The sequence below is a fragment of the Lepisosteus oculatus genome, chromosome 9, assembly GCF_040954835.1.
Source record: "Lepisosteus oculatus isolate fLepOcu1 chromosome 9, fLepOcu1.hap2, whole genome shotgun sequence".
Taxonomy (NCBI): Eukaryota; Metazoa; Chordata; class Actinopteri; order Semionotiformes; family Lepisosteidae; genus Lepisosteus; species Lepisosteus oculatus.
The window spans coordinates 3,281,992-3,297,327 of record NC_090704.1 but is presented as its reverse complement, the minus strand read 5'-3'; the positions used below and the strand labels follow the sequence as shown (position 1 = coordinate 3,297,327).

The following is a 15,336-nucleotide window of genomic DNA, read 5'->3' as shown; positions in this document are numbered from 1 at the left end:
CGCTGGAGGTATTAATAGACTCTAAGTGTAACACCGTTTTGCAGAGGTAATTTCTCCGCGAATTTCGAAGCACCGTGCTTTACGAAAGCACAACGGGCTGCGGTCATTTGCTGCTGAATTGGGTTTGAATTTCAAATGAAGTGTTAACGCCGCTAAACTGAAGTAAAAATAGTCCTTCTCCGGATGAATAAACAACCGCGTTCGCGGTCTTCAATTCTGTTTGTGGTACAAAACAAAAAACACGTGTCAGAATTTGGGGATGTTATGTAATGTTGTCTTCACAAGGTGGCAGCAGACGTCCGGTTTTATTGAAAACAACTTAAAGGGCGTGCTGAGTAGCAGCTATTGAACCCCAGCAAAAAGTCAAGTTTCTCTCAATCCCCTCAGTTAAAAAAAAAACTCGTACAGGAGTCTTAACAGGAAGTGTCTCGTTCAAGTAATTTCAAATGCAGCGTGCATGACCTCAAGGAAATTAGTGACACGTTTCATTTCATTTAGAGAACATCAGAAGAGTTCACGCTGTAAATCATCAATAAAACCCACACAAAAGATGTTATGCCTTCCAGGTTAGAAAAATACCTTTTATATCAATTTTCTTACGTAGGATTGGATTTTATATTACTTATGCCCTGGAGACAGGCACTAGCAGTAAAATACTGACAGATCTCCCTATGTGGTTTAAATTGCATCCTCCATGTTTCTGCTTTGACCTCACCACCACAGCGTTTTAATTAGTGAACGAATATTTGCTTACTAATTCAGAGACGTTTCAAAACAGACAGGCAGAACGAATCTAAATCAAGTCTGTGGAACTGGTCCTGAAGGATTACGGCCTCTGGTGCTATCCTGGGCCTCTTTCAAGTAGCAGCTGCCAAAGAATTAGAGAACTTGATCAATTGTCCCCCTGTTGACAATAACAAACCAATGTGCTTAATTAGCATGAAGGTTTCCTGTCAAGAACTGATCTAGTTAACCCAGGGTTTTGCAGTCCTGGGCTTTGGAGGGCTGTGATGTCCTCTATGGTGTTCATGTCACTAGAGGTTGGGCAGTTCAGTTCAGGTAAGGCTTTCATTAGTCCCAGATATGAAACGGGACATTTCAGCCTTGTAGAAGTAACCTGAAATCAGCTACCCGACAGAAAAGGCTTTAAATGGTTTGAATAAGGAAGGTTATTTCCCTTTCTAATTACACCACTACAGGGCACCATAATGTTCACAAAACCTACAAGTTAGCTCCGCGACACGTTTTACACCAATATTTTCTCGGTGCAACAGCTCTAGACAAACAACAAAATGCGATGGGTTAAAATATTCAGTTTATTAGCATGTTTATTCCACATAGTCTGGTATCCAAGTTAAACCGTCAGGTTGTGTTGGATATCTTCATTCAATGTACAATTGAACTGTCACACTCATTCTAAATCTTTCATAGAAAGAAAGTTTCCAGAATTTAAATATTCGACAACAAATAATGCAGAACCTCAAGTCAAGACAGTTTCCATCCATCCACTTTCTAACCACTTCATCCAGTACAGGGTTGTGGGGGAGCTGGAGCCTATCCCAGCAAGCAATGGGCACGAGGCAGGGTACACCCTGGGTTATTCTGCACCACCGTAGAATACCATTTTTCACGAGACTTCCTCGTTTACACTTTGTTTAATTACAGTGGACAGAAAGACCATAGGTCCTCATCTTGGGACTACCATGTACAGTGACTGGAAATGGATGCCTTTTCCCACTATTTAAAATGTCACGACACTGATCGATACTGATAAATAATGGATATTCATGTCCAGACCTCTTCAATCCAGTTCATGTCAGCACTTTCATGCAACCAGCTCTTTAATTGGCATGTCAGTCATGCCAACAACCAACTGAAGGAGCTGATTGTGACCAAGATCTGTAATGGATAGGTAGCAAGCTGAGCATCCCTACTATAAATACTTACAAGGAAAAGCAGAATTGCCTACACTGAAACATGGATATAAAAAGGCATAGAAAACTGAAAAATATATACAGTATATATATACAGTATACACAATGCAAAGATATTGTTCATCAGTGTCGGACATGGGTCTCCAACTCCGGTCCAGGATAGCCACCCTATCTTCTTGTCCTCATTCCTTCTGAGCTCAGAGACCTAACTGTTCACCCAAGTGCTTCATTTAAATTTACCACGTGTGCCAGATCTCTGCTCAGTGTTCTTTTAAGGCTGCCTGTACTGTACTGCGAGATGGCGACTCTCCAGGATCGGGGCTTGCAAGCTCCTGGAACAGGAGTGGCGTACAAAGTGCAGGACAGCCGTGGTTGTCGTCATCGATTCTCCTTGTTCTCGCTGCTCAGATACTCATCCATCGAGGCCTGGAAGACAAAGAGGTGCAGGTGTAGTGCACTAACTATTGGAGCCACCATCGCCTTATACAACACTGGTCCCCCATCATACTGAACTCTGGGCAGGCAGGGCGTGTGACCGAACTGGGAGGGCTTCCGACACAGGCCAGCAGCTCCGGCAGGGATACGGAACAGGCTCCCGCTTGGAAATGCAGGAGGAAAAGACCCCAAAACAAGGTCAAGGAGAATGGTGCATAGATGTGAAATGCCAACTTAAAAAGAACAAGTAATAGGTTTATTCCATGCTGGAAAAAGAGCCACACCTGAAGAAGGCTCCACGGCCGAAACGTTGTGTTCTCTTTCTTCTTTTTTCCAGCATGGAATAAAACTATTACTTGTTCCTTTGCAGCCTACGCACGCTGACGCAGCTCCCCACCTAACTTAAAGAGACACCAATATACTTAGTATACTGCTGCTGCATTAGCAATACACAGGGCTTTAGTGCTCACTAGGAGCTTTGAGCATCACGTGAGAGGGAGCCTGCAAACCTGCAGCTAGGAGGCCTCCTTCTCCTACCCCTGCCTTAACTCCTTGGATCCCAGCAGTTCCAGGGAAGACGCTACAGAAGCCTGGCGCCCGTCTCGGGAGTAACGTGCCCCTCCTACCTGCGCGAGCAGGCGCTCCTTCCTCAGCCGGCTGTAGAACTGCAGCACGTGGGCGTCGGCCCAGACCACCCGGGGGTCGAAGTCCATGACCCGGAGCCCCTCCAGGCTGCGCGCGCGGGACAGGGCCACGTACGCCTGGCCGCTCTCGAACACCCGGGACAGAGAGATCTCCACGCAGTCCAGGGTCATCCCCTGCACACAGACCGGCAGTCAGCCCCTACGCCAGCGCCACTACTGTACACGACACGCACTTCCAATTCAGGACAGGCTGAACAAAACAGACAAACACCCCCGTTTTCATGCTGGAAGCTATATTATCATTGATGCCGCTGAGAGGAAACAATTAAGAAATTAAGCTTTTTTTTTTTGTGCTGATCACTCTAAAGCAGGGATGAACATTTCCCATTTCCACCTTTAAGAGCAGAGGGGGAAAGAAAATCCACAGATACTGCAGCCCTCCAAGACTGGAGACGTGCACAGCCGCTCTGAAAAGTGTTCACCGAAAAGCAGGGTTTTAAAATGAACAGGTAACAGGTTAATTCCATGCCGAAAAGAGAAGAAAGAAAACGCAACGTTTCGGCCGCAGAGCCTTCTTCAGGTGTGAGCTGTGAAGAAGCCCTTACACCTGAAGAAGGCTCCGCGGCCGAAACGTTGCGTTTTCTTTCTTCTCTTTTCAGCATGGAATTAACCTGTTACTTGTTCCTTTGCAGCCTACGCATGCTGACGCAGCTCCCCACCTGAACTACTAGAGTTTAAAAATGTCCATTAACCACACAGTAATATAACATGGTAAAAAAAAAACTCCCTCTCTCCCCTTGGAAGTTCTCTTTCCCAGGAGAACATTTAACTCATTGCGATTTTGATTCGGGTTATTAATAGCTTAGGCCCAGTTTTTTCTCATTTGAAGCTGGAGAAGATGGCACTAAAGTGAAAAAGTTAATTAGATCACTCACACCATCACTGCACACCTGCATGCATACCAAAGCAATCAAGCAAATATTGTTTGCTGAATTGCTTGCAATTATTTTCCCTAATTTTAGAAGCCTTGAGGCAGCTCTAATGTTTAGACAGTCCTGCGCAGTGAAGAAAAAAAAAATGAGTTTGCCTTGGCTTTTCATTAGTGCAGGACAACTAATGAATATTCACAACAGCAGCAGTGTCCTGATCAACATGGCTCTTTGAAGCCAGGAACAGACAAAAGCCCTAAAGGCCAATTAGTGGTTATGCCTGTGTTTATAACTGAAAAGAAAGTCATTCTGTTAGATCACATCATATATACCAAAGATGCTGCTACAAACAGGACAAATGATCCTCCACAAGAAAAAGCTTGAAATTTCAAGTACGTAGCAATATTAAGTTTTACGAGTAATAATGAGGATAGATTTGTGTTCGCAGGTCATATTCCATAACAAAATCCTTCCTAAGTTTCCAATTTCAAAGGATAGAATGCCCCATTCAAAAGACTGCACTCAGACTTTCAGAACTATTATTGAAATATGGGGGGGGGGGTTATATACATTACATCTCCTTTAAGGCTCATTCTCTTTACAGCCACACACTCTAGTACTGTGATGTCAAGTCACATCTGTTGTGTTTCTGTCTGCTTAGTTCTGGCACTGAGCACTTAATACCCTGTTATTGTCAGCAGAGCAAAAATCACCACCTTAGCCTTTCCTATTTAATTAGGAAGCTAACAGCATAGCTCACTGATGGAGTGCTGTGAAGTGACAGTAGATACCAAATTGAAATGGCAGTAACTTCAATCACACCACAACACAGATTAGCCTGGATAATCAGCCACTCAAATAAAAGGCCCCTGCATTAACAGTGCCGAGAATTTACACTGGCTTACAGGAAAGCAGAAGGGTTTCTGGGATGTGGTCACAAACACTCTGCTCCCATCCTCTCCATTTCCTAGTCACCCCATGAGCTTGCTCAGCGTTTGCAGGAAGTGGATCTGTAAGAAGCAGGGCTCATGCCCAGTGTGGTCACAGAGCACACCCAGATCGGACTTCCCAGGGGCTGAACGAATCGCACTCGTATCTCCCAGTGGCTGCAGGCAAGGGCAGGTATTAAACCTCCCTGACCGAGCACAACCGCAGGAATTAAAAGAGCTAAGAGCGACTGGGCAGACAGGTGAAAGACCAATCAGACGATTAACCCTTGCTCTGCCAAAAGCACGCCAAAGACTCACAGTAAACTGCAACACCTCCTGTAAATGACATGACCTAAACCATTCCCCATAACATTATGTAATAGGGCATATTGGATATATCTGGGGGTATAATTTATACTGGAGTGTGGCATTTTGTTATCTACCTCCCAAGGTTATACATGACAATGAGCTGTTTCCTCTCCTCCACCCAAAGTCCACAAAGTCGTTGGTTCACAGACATTCATACAATAAACAAAATCCTCACGACTGAAGTCTCTCTCTCCTGCAGGACAGCTGCTCCCTAGCTGGGGTAAGGTAGCAGGTATGCAAATACTCCCTCAGTCTTTACTTGGACTATTTTGTTGCTTTTGTTCCGGAATTGTACACTGTGGAATTGATTTGTACTTTTATTTTTAAGGATCTGAAAACAGACAATACAGCCCCCTCCCAAAATGACTTAACTAAGTGTCTCATTTGGCTGACATGGCTGAGTAATTGGTCAGCTCCAAAACACTACTGCAATTGCAGCTCACTTTGCAGATTGAGATGCCCAGGTTTTCTGGCTCCTGGGCATTAATGCAATTGCAGACAAAAGCAACTGTTCAGGTACAAAACGACGCTGTGTGTTCAATTCAAGTGATCAAAGAGCTGCCAATCGGCTAAATGCAAAAAAACAAAAGCTGCTGTTTGTCCAACACCAGACACTGCCACACACAGTTAGGTCAAGGAAGTTAAGAGTTCTGCAAGCGTGCTGCACACAGACCAGATGACCCAGAAAGCCATAAAGAGCTCCTTATACACACGGCTCCCCAAGAGGAGGAGTCTCTCCACACTGCAGAGAGGAGGTCGGCTGACCTGGCTCTTGTGGATGGATATGGCCCAGGCCAGCTTCAGGGGCAGCTGATGACGGCTCAGGTACACCCCACCTCCTGCCTTGAACATCCAGCGCTCCTGCTTCATCACCTCGGTCACCCCACACAGGAAACGCACGCGGGGCAGACCTGGGGGGGGCAGAGAGGGGCTACAGCTCAGGCAAGGCAAAGGAAAGCGGCCTCGTCGGGTGTAGGAAATTACAAAAACAACGGGGGTACAACATTTAAGCTCCCCTTGGCCTGAAGAACGCTGCCTGGTCGTTCAGCAATGGTGGAGTGAAGGTGACCAAACCGCCAGGTTTTAAAGACGAATCTCAATATGTTCCATCACCAGCTTACGTCAACAGAGACGTAGCGTGGACTCAGTAAAACCCTCCAGTTCCCCGAGTCCCCCGCCTACCTTTGCTCCCAGGCTCAAACCCCAGCACCACTCCCCGCGCCCCGTTCACCAGGCCTCGCTGCACGTCCAGATTCTTCGTCAGCATCACCTGCAGCAGAAACGGGAGGCTCAAGGACTGCTCCGGCCTGCAGCCGGGGCACCGAATACAGAGCCGAGGTCTCCCAGTCCCACTACGGGATAGTGGGTTTCATCAATTCTATATCAAGAGGTAGTCCTGGTATGGCTACTTTAACACAACAATCTTCGAATTCGATGAAGGCTCGGTTCTGCGTCTCTAGGGAAAATGAGCTGTATTTTTCCCCCCCCGTACGAGACGCACGGCGCTTTGAGTTCAGCTCCAGCCGTCGGCCCAGAAACGCCACCTCACCTGCGCCCCCACTTTGAGCTGCAGCACGCGCCCCACGGGGCTCTGGGCGTCGATCAGCGTCGCCAGCTGGGGGTCGCTGTCCGCGGACTCAAAGGTTCTCACCGCTCCTGCCAAGGGAACAGGAGAAGCAGATAGTGGGAGGGGGTACAGGCGTGCCCATTCAGACACGCCAACGGAGGGCGCGAGGTCAACACGGCACATCAATTTATAGTGCTGCAGCTCTATAAATTGGCTTAATTACTCTGCTCTCCTCCCCACTGATAGCTGGCGTGTGGTGAGCGTTCTGGCGCACTATGGCTGCCATCGCATCATCCAGGTGGGGCTGCACATTGGTGGTGGTGGAGGGGAGTCCCCATAACCTCTAAAGCGCTTTGAGTGGAGTGTCCAGAAAAGCGCTATATAAATGTAAGCAATTATTATTATTATTATCGACACACGGCCAGAAAAAAAGCAGTTTGCATCTTCCAGGGGGCTGATTAAGTGAGAGGTACCACGCTTTCAATCCGGGAATGAACAAGGGTGGAAGTGATAAAGAGATCACTGTGAATTACTGCTCTGCCACAAACACCTGCTCTTTGTGCCAAAGCTGCTGCCAGGAGACCTGCTTTCAGTTTTATCCTGTCCTGCCAGCGGAGAGACTCCTCTCATCTGTTACAGCTCAAGTGGTTCATCAGCTGAAAGGATCACACAGGAACTCTGTGCATCTCAATTCTGCAGATCACCATGGCTTTTCAAGCACAATAATACACCTTCATCTCTTCTGGGCTCTGCGCGATGGCCGTTGTGACAGGGGAAAGGTCCAGGATGTACTCTAGGCCGTTGGTTCCACACTGGAGGCTACGTTAGTCATTAACATCGCATCTCACAGACAGAAGATGACACAGCAGGGACTGATGACTTAAAAAAAAAAAAAGAATCAATGCCATCTGGCAAAGTTGCCCAAACCTACCTGGTAACTGCTGGAGTTTTGTCTCATTGGTCAGTTCTACATCATCTTTGTGTGTGCATAGCCTAGTTGCTAGGATACCATCCCTTTCGATACGGTGGTAGGCAGTGTTCATCAACTGGGCTGTGACTTCCTCGGTCACCCTGAGGCAAAGAGAAGAAATCATTCCTGTAACTTAGTTTCTTTAAAGAGTATATATACACTCACCGGCCAAAATATTAAGACCTCCCCCCCACCTTGCCCCAGTGTCAAGAGAATGGTCTGTATCCTGTCTCTACTGGCTTGGGAGAGAAGGTATATAAAGATGAGAAGTGAGCAGTGCTGGTCATTTCCTAGTTATTATTGATTAAAAGAACCTAAGAAAGCCATTCCATTTCCTGAAAGCCTATTGTATAAACAACTACAGGCTAGCTTTGGCAGTTCTGCATGAAAGAAGTGCAACTTATTCCCAGTCCTGATTCGGCACTTAATTTTCCATTAGCCCTTTCTGGAATCGATTTCTGCTTGGAGCTGTAATGTAATTAAAGTTCCATCAATATGCAGGAGAGCTAGAATAATCTAACCTAGATGCCCGACCGTTTTGACGTGCAAGCCCTGGCGAGCAAGCAAGCTAAGGAGAGTTTTGAGGCTATTGTTAATTGAAGTTGTGTTTTTATTTTAAGGAAAAGGGGTGAAAAATGATTTTCAAGTAAATGAACTTGAGGAATCCTAATGTTTCACAGGTAACGTATTGAAAGGGTGAAAAACTATGAAGGAAAGGGAGGATGGGATTTCAATAAAACATTAGTCCAGCACGAATGCATCACAAGCCAAAGCTTCTTGTTGCAGTATTAACAGGAAGTAACTTCCCAGTTGAAAGAGCCCAAAACTGAGTTTCTTCTGAACCTGTCATGACAGGGGGAAAGAGACTAATAATGGAATTTTGTGTTGTTTAAAAACATTTGCAGCACATGAAACGTATAGAGAGGGAGTTTGTATTCCAATATCTGTTGGATGAAAGGGTTAACCACTAGGCCCGCTTTTCATGAACCCAGTAATCCGAAACAGATTAATGCAGTTCCGCAGACAGCTTCTCATCACACTCTCCAATCTCCAGGACTAGAGAACGACTGCCATACACAGTGCATACAGTACGTTTGATGCAGACAAAAACAACCGCACGTCCAGAAGATTGAAGACAACCATCATAAAAGATTCAACAGAACTTAAAGTGAAATAAACTTTAAAAAGTGAAATATTACAACAGGTCGAAGTTAAAGCTGGAAAAGCATTTACCCATTCTCAAAGAAAGATGGGACTATGCGTCATGGAATCTGGCCGTTTCTCTGTAGAAAGTATAGCCTTTATATACTTGGATAAACCATTAAGATCCCCTCCTCCGCACTTACTTGCCAACTCTTACAGCCTGCAGCAAAGAGATGAAAGTCTTGTCCGTCTGTCTCCGCACTTCAGTCAGCTCCATGTTCAGGTGGAAACACTTCCTCCAGCTTCTTGCCTGAAACCAAAATCATTTCTGGTTTCCGATATTTCTTTCCTCTCAAGCTCCACCTTCAAACCGCGGCACGCCATGAAAACGTTTTAGCTGTAGTGGCTGGAGAACCAGTCTTGCTCATGTCGGGTTTCACTGGCTTCTAGTCCAGAGCGTCACATCGAGATGGGAGATTGACGGACCTCATGGCAAGATGCTTTTAAATAATAAAGATCCAGAGTAAAGGAAATCAATACAGATCCATTCTCCGACAGATCCAGAAGGAGTCGTCCTGTTTAAAATCCCTGTGAAACTCTAGAGTATGCAAACCATGGCAAGACCACTTCCTGCCGTCTTGCCCCTAGGGTACTCACCTGGAAGCAGAACTTGGGCTTCACCTTGCCTTTGGTGACAGGAGGAAGCTGCAGGAAGTCTCCACACGCGATCAGCTGGATCCCTCCAAAGGGCTCTGGTGACCTCCGGATGGACCTAGACGCCCACACAAGAGCCAGGGAGAACGTTAACAGTCTGCTCATGGAAAGAGCCCATCACACAGCAGCTTGATCCAACGATTTGCCAGCCTGGGTGCTTATTTCAACCCAAAGGAACGAGACATTTCTCAAAAAGACTCCGAGGCTTGTGAAACCAGACGCTGATGAGCTCCTACAGCCGATATGAGATCCATAAAACTGGATTGGCTGCCTCAATGTAATGACGCATTGTAGGGCTCGAGTGGGGAGCTCTGTCAGTGTGTGTAGGCTGCAAAGGAAGAAGTGAATATTCACTCCCCTCTCCGCCTTCTTCAAGCGATGCACTGCGTGTTCTTTTGAGTTTCTCCAGCGTGGAAGTAACCACTGCGTGTTCGGCAATAATAGAAGCACGAGTGACCCCTAAGCCTGGCGCGGACCGAGGTACCTGGCTATGGCCTCCAGCTTGTCGAAGAGCTCCCCTTCCACCATGGAGACCTCGTCGATGATGAGATGGCGACAGCTGGTCCAGTGCTGCAGGACCCCCGGCCGCTGGGCCAGCTCCAGGCACTGCTCCAGCGGGGCGGACCCGGAGCCGATCCCTGCCACGCAGCAGAAGGCACGGGGAGACGGTGAGACACCGAGGGAGCGAACCGGCTTACTGTAGATCCCGGCGAGGGTCACAGTAAGCCGGACTGATGCTATTCACCATCTACAGTACACGTTCCCACTTGGTCAGATATTAACAGTGTCAAAGCAGCACTGAGGTCAAGGAGAAGTAGGACAGGTAGAGAATCAGAAGCCACAAGAAGATAATTAGTAACTTTAACAAGGGCGTCTATCGTGGTAACCCTGGGCACAATGCAGGATTCTGCCCAGTACAAAGGGAACATGGAGAGCCGCCAAGCCAGCTAGCCAGCATCATGCTGGGAGGTGGGAGGGGACTGAAGCACCAGACAGCGATCCACCTGCAAACTGCACTCCGGAGGCACTGTCCATAACCTTTATCTATCCTGCCGAGTGCCAGTTAATAAAGACTGGGTCTGAGGTATCTTCCCGCTGCCTGATCATCCCCATCGGTTACAAGGGGGGATGAAATTTTGGAGGTAATCTGGGCCTAAGTGGTAAACCTCACGGCAGGTGGTCTTGTACCATACCAGCGCAGTGCTGAATCTCTCAGCCCCCGATCTCGGGAAGCACTGCCTGGCCGAGAGACTCCGCCCCCAGACCCTCCCCCACCTGCGAAGGCGTGGAGAGTGGTTCCGCCGATGTGGCAGGCGGCCACGCCAGTGCTCGCCGTGGCATAGGTGCTTTTGGGGGGCAAGGATCCCAGAATCCTCTTCAACAAGAAGGATTTTCCTGTACCTGAGAAAAAAAAATATGAGCTCATATTGGGGCTTCAGAAAATAATTTAGAGAAACGTGAAAACAAAAAACACGTCTTTCCATGATAGCACACCTTATGTGATAAATTCAGACGCTATGAAAAATGTTATTTCTTGAGGTACACTGTAATAAACTAGTGAGAAAGTGCTACAATTAACATTTGAAGAACAATTGGAAATGTGAATCAGACACTGGTCAATATGCAGTAATGGAGATAGATGTGTTGACACATAAACAGTCAAGTTTTTTAAAAAACTTGTTCATTCTAGTGGAAGTATTTCTGGAAGGTGTTCATTGGTGCTTGTAAGAATATCTGACAGTGTCTGGTCCACCTCACTGCTGGAGCTCGGGAGATGCAGCCCTGAGACCTGGGCAGGCTCATTCAGCTGCTCTGCGTGTGAAGTGGGGACAGCAGACAGGGTTCACCAGAGCGCCAGTACCTGCGCTGCCTGTGAAGAAGACGTTTTTCCCGCTGAGGACAGCACTGAGAACCAGCGACTGCTCCTTGGACAGCTTCCTCCCGACAGGCAAGGTCAGGATCGGCTTCTTGGCTGGATGGAGGGCTCTCACCTGGGGCACACAGGATAGGGGATTAAAACAGGGCTCCCCAGTCCTGGAGCGGACTTTGAGATTCAGTTCACCCGAGTGTTTATTTAAACGTGGAGAAAGTGGCCTTTTGATTACTGCATGTCCTACATAAAATAAAAAGCCAGACGTCCGAGCGGCGTTACAAGTCTCAAAAAAATTCCCCATCGGGTAATTCCTTCGTGGTTCAGTTACAGCTTAGTTAACTAATTAAGCTCAGCTGGCCTGAAAACCAGCAGGACAACCCTTCCCGCTCCAAGCTCTTGAAACCGTGCTGCTTGATCAGGCAGGAGCACAGCCCCTGCCACTCGTGGACACCAACGCTGAGGTCATCCCCCCCCCCCGGCGCCGCGGACCCCTGCCACGGGCCCCTCACCGGGCTGCTGTCTGTCGACTCGGGCCTCCTGCGCTTCACCTGCAAGGAGCCGGCCCCGTTGCCCGACCTGTGCCCCAGCTCCCTGGCCGGCGGCTGGGCGGCGGCCTGCTCCCGCAGCCTGCTGGCCTGCTGGACGTCCTTCAGCTGCACGGGGCTGATGGTCTCAAAGCTGCGGGGAAGGCCGGCCAGCAGCTTGGCGCGGACCCCCAGGGGCTTGCCGGCCTGCTGCCAGGCCTGGTGCTTGATGCTCAGGGTCTTGAGGAAGGCGCGCAGCTGGTCCGGGGGGCAGTCGGAGAGCAGGAGCTGCACGTTGTCCGGGACCAGCCGGACGGTGCTCTTGCCGTCCCGGGCGAAGCGGGTGAAGAGCTGGATCTCCCGCAGCAGGAAGCTCTGGGGGGCCCGGCCGTCGTCCACGCGCAGGACCAGCTCCTGGAACTCGTTGCGCCCCAGAGTGACCCCCGCCCTGCGGATGACCTGCCGCTTGGTGGCCTGCCCCGCGGGGTTCAGCTGTTCCACGGCGCAACAGCACCGCAGTTCGGCATTTTCTGCTCCCGGCAGCATCGTGGGACCTGTATTCAGGAAGGAATGGATAAATGTGTTCTCAGGGCGGCACAGTTATCAACACTCCTGCCTTCCACTGCCGGAGCCCCATGTTTAAATCCAGATCTGGGGTGATATGTGTGCGGAGTTTGCATAGATTCTCTCTGGGTTCTCCCACAGTCCAAAAACACACTTGTAGGATAACTGGCGTCGGGGGGGAATTGGCCCTGGTGGGAGAGTGCGTGTGTGTCTGCACCTGCCCTGTGATGGACTGGCTCCAGATCCCCCGCAAGCCTCAACTGGATGAAGTGGTTCGAAAACGAATGGATGGAGGGGTGGCTTGCTCTTCACTGACCAAGAGCCGCAAACCACTACCTGACCGGTTCGTTCCTTAGTAAAGACCTGAGCACAGTGGACACCTTACAGTCCAGGTAACGGCATCGCAGCCTCCAGTTCGGAGCTGTCCAGCAATGTGTATCAAACCTTTTGCATACTGCGGTTCTGTGAGAAAGTATAAACCAGAGCAGTGCTGCACAGAGGATACAGCATACAGGATACAGGTTGTGGGTTCATATCCTGGTGCGAGACTGCTGTTGTACTGTACCTTTGATTGCTCAGAGAAAACGCCCGTGTATGCTAAAGGGCTCAAAAAGCAAGTCTCTTTCAATAAAAGCATCTGCTAAACGCTAGCAATATAAACAGTAATAATAGGAACACCCTACATAAAAAAAACGTAACTTGTTTGAGATTAAAGACCTCACGATGCATCCAACCGCATACAGTTACTGTTACAGATAAACCAAATTACGAGTATACAAGAAGAACATTTTGAATGTTTTATGTTTCAGGCACTTTAACGAAACATGAAATCATCGGAGATAACCGTCTTGTCCAAGTCTTGCAAATGACGGTCAGTTGATGCAGTGTGGTAGGCTAACAAGAATAAAGAATTTATTTTTTTTCGAAGCAGACTCACTTTTTACGATTCTGGACGATAGCTGGCTGCAGCTCAATCTTAAGTGATTAAACAATGACACAAAAGCTCCCACGTTATTGTTAGAAGCTGGATAAGCAGATCAGATTTAACGGGGTTAAACCAGGAGAACAGATCAGTTCCACGTTCCCAGATCAGATTTAATATCGCATGAGGGTAAGACAACAGTGCCTTAACCTTCGTTTAAAATATTAACGAAACCTACAGTGGCATTTAACAAATCGAAAAAACATGCTGACCGACGGTTCAAAAACGAGTACTACGACTAGCAAGAAAATTGGCAATTTGTATTTCTTTTTTCCTAATAGTTTGTCTTACCTGCCCACTCTTAGCACAAACTAGCTGCTCACTGTCTCGGAGCTCAGAAGCACTTTTCAAATCTGCCGGTGTCAGCGCATCTACCAATTGTAAGGAGATTTAAACTCTCAGCCAATGAACATCGGCGGCGTTCGACCCTTCAACCAATGAAAGGGGTTCGGCTAAGAAGGGGCGGTGTTTGACGTCACACAGCCCGGCCTCCAAACGCGTCATAAATGACGTCAGTGTTGCGCTCTCTTAAGTCCGCATCTCGCTCCTCTCTGACGAAAGCAGCAATAGACAATTACGGTGTGAGCGTCTGCGTAGGGGTTGTTAACGATCAGCTGTGGGATTTAATAAAAAAAAAATATTGGAATAACCCTGCTACTCACACGAGCTTCATCTGTCTTCTGCCGTGGCTTTTATTTCCTTAATGTAACCGGCGGGGAAATGTTATTTCAGGTCACATTCCGAGACAGGAGCTCTGCTCTGTGCTGTCCAGAGGCGACAGTAAAGCAGCTCATAACTAGAATCCAATTAAGGGGAACCGATAACCTGCACGGTCATGAACACAGCCACCCACAGCTGGGTAACCCCACACAGCACTCTTCATTACACGCAATAAGACACGATTTACACACTCGAAATAAAATGCGACACAGCAAATATTCATGTATTGTCCCTAACGCATTGCATTTAATCGAAACTGCCCCTTTCTCAAAATGTATGGACCCCTATTGAGGGGTGCAGACTGCACAGGAGTTAAGTCGCTCGGTCAAAATCACATTCTTCTTGAACGCTTTAAAAAAACGCTCCTGTCCGAAACAGAGCGTTATCAGCGTTTTAAACAGAGTGTTTCAATTTAATTTGAGGTTTTTATTTTTACCCTTTTAATATTTGTCATGTTTTTTTTTTGAATGAGTGTTTTGAATTGTTTTCATCACGGACGGCGCTGGATAAAATAAATATCTTGTTGCTGCAGATTTGTAGATTTATTCGACTGCTGGGTGTGAATGCCAGTGAAACACTGGTCCAAATTCAAGGACAGCGTGACAGCGTTTGTTACCTACTTGCCTGCTTCTTTTTTTATGATATTATGCACCTGTGTAAGTACAATCACAAATAAAGTTGAATTGAATTGAATGTACCGCATAGCAGAGGAGAATGAAGCACAAATTTGCTCCCTGCTCAGGACTATGCAACTATTCATCATGCAGGGATGGTGGCAATCATGGGAGTTCTCAGGGTGATTGGGTTTTCAATGGGTTACTGCTCTGTGACGTTGGAACAAGGCTACTTAGTGAAATATGAGCTTGGCTGTCAAAGGCTGAGCCGTCTGTATTGAGCTATCGTAGGGTGACAAGAGCTATTCTTTACAATGCAGTGCCTGCAGAGTAACTGGATTCCTCAGCTCACTTGAAGATGTTGAAGATTTTATTGTACTGGTGCAAACACAGGCATGATTGTATTAACTGAACATGAAGCAGTG

General features: G+C 47.6%; 1 protein-coding gene across 1 annotated transcript; it reads right to left on the bottom strand.

Moving 5' to 3' along the window:
- Positions 1-1,297: 1,297 nt before the first annotated feature.
- Positions 1,298-13,945, bottom strand: pif1 (PIF1 5'-to-3' DNA helicase homolog (S. cerevisiae)). Its single transcript, XM_006634784.3, has 13 exons — positions 13,869-13,945; positions 12,017-12,585; positions 11,496-11,625; positions 10,910-11,035; positions 10,119-10,272; positions 9,578-9,692; positions 9,124-9,230; positions 7,739-7,878; positions 6,790-6,896; positions 6,423-6,510; positions 6,006-6,151; positions 2,996-3,187; positions 1,298-2,360 (listed from the first exon to the last, which is right to left on the bottom strand). The coding sequence occupies exons 2-13, from the start codon at positions 12,575-12,577 to the stop codon at positions 2,313-2,315; spliced, it is 1,914 nt and encodes a 637-aa protein (XP_006634847.2). The 5' UTR covers positions 12,578-12,585; positions 13,869-13,945; the 3' UTR covers positions 1,298-2,312.
- Between the last annotated feature and the right edge of the window lie 1,391 nt (positions 13,946-15,336).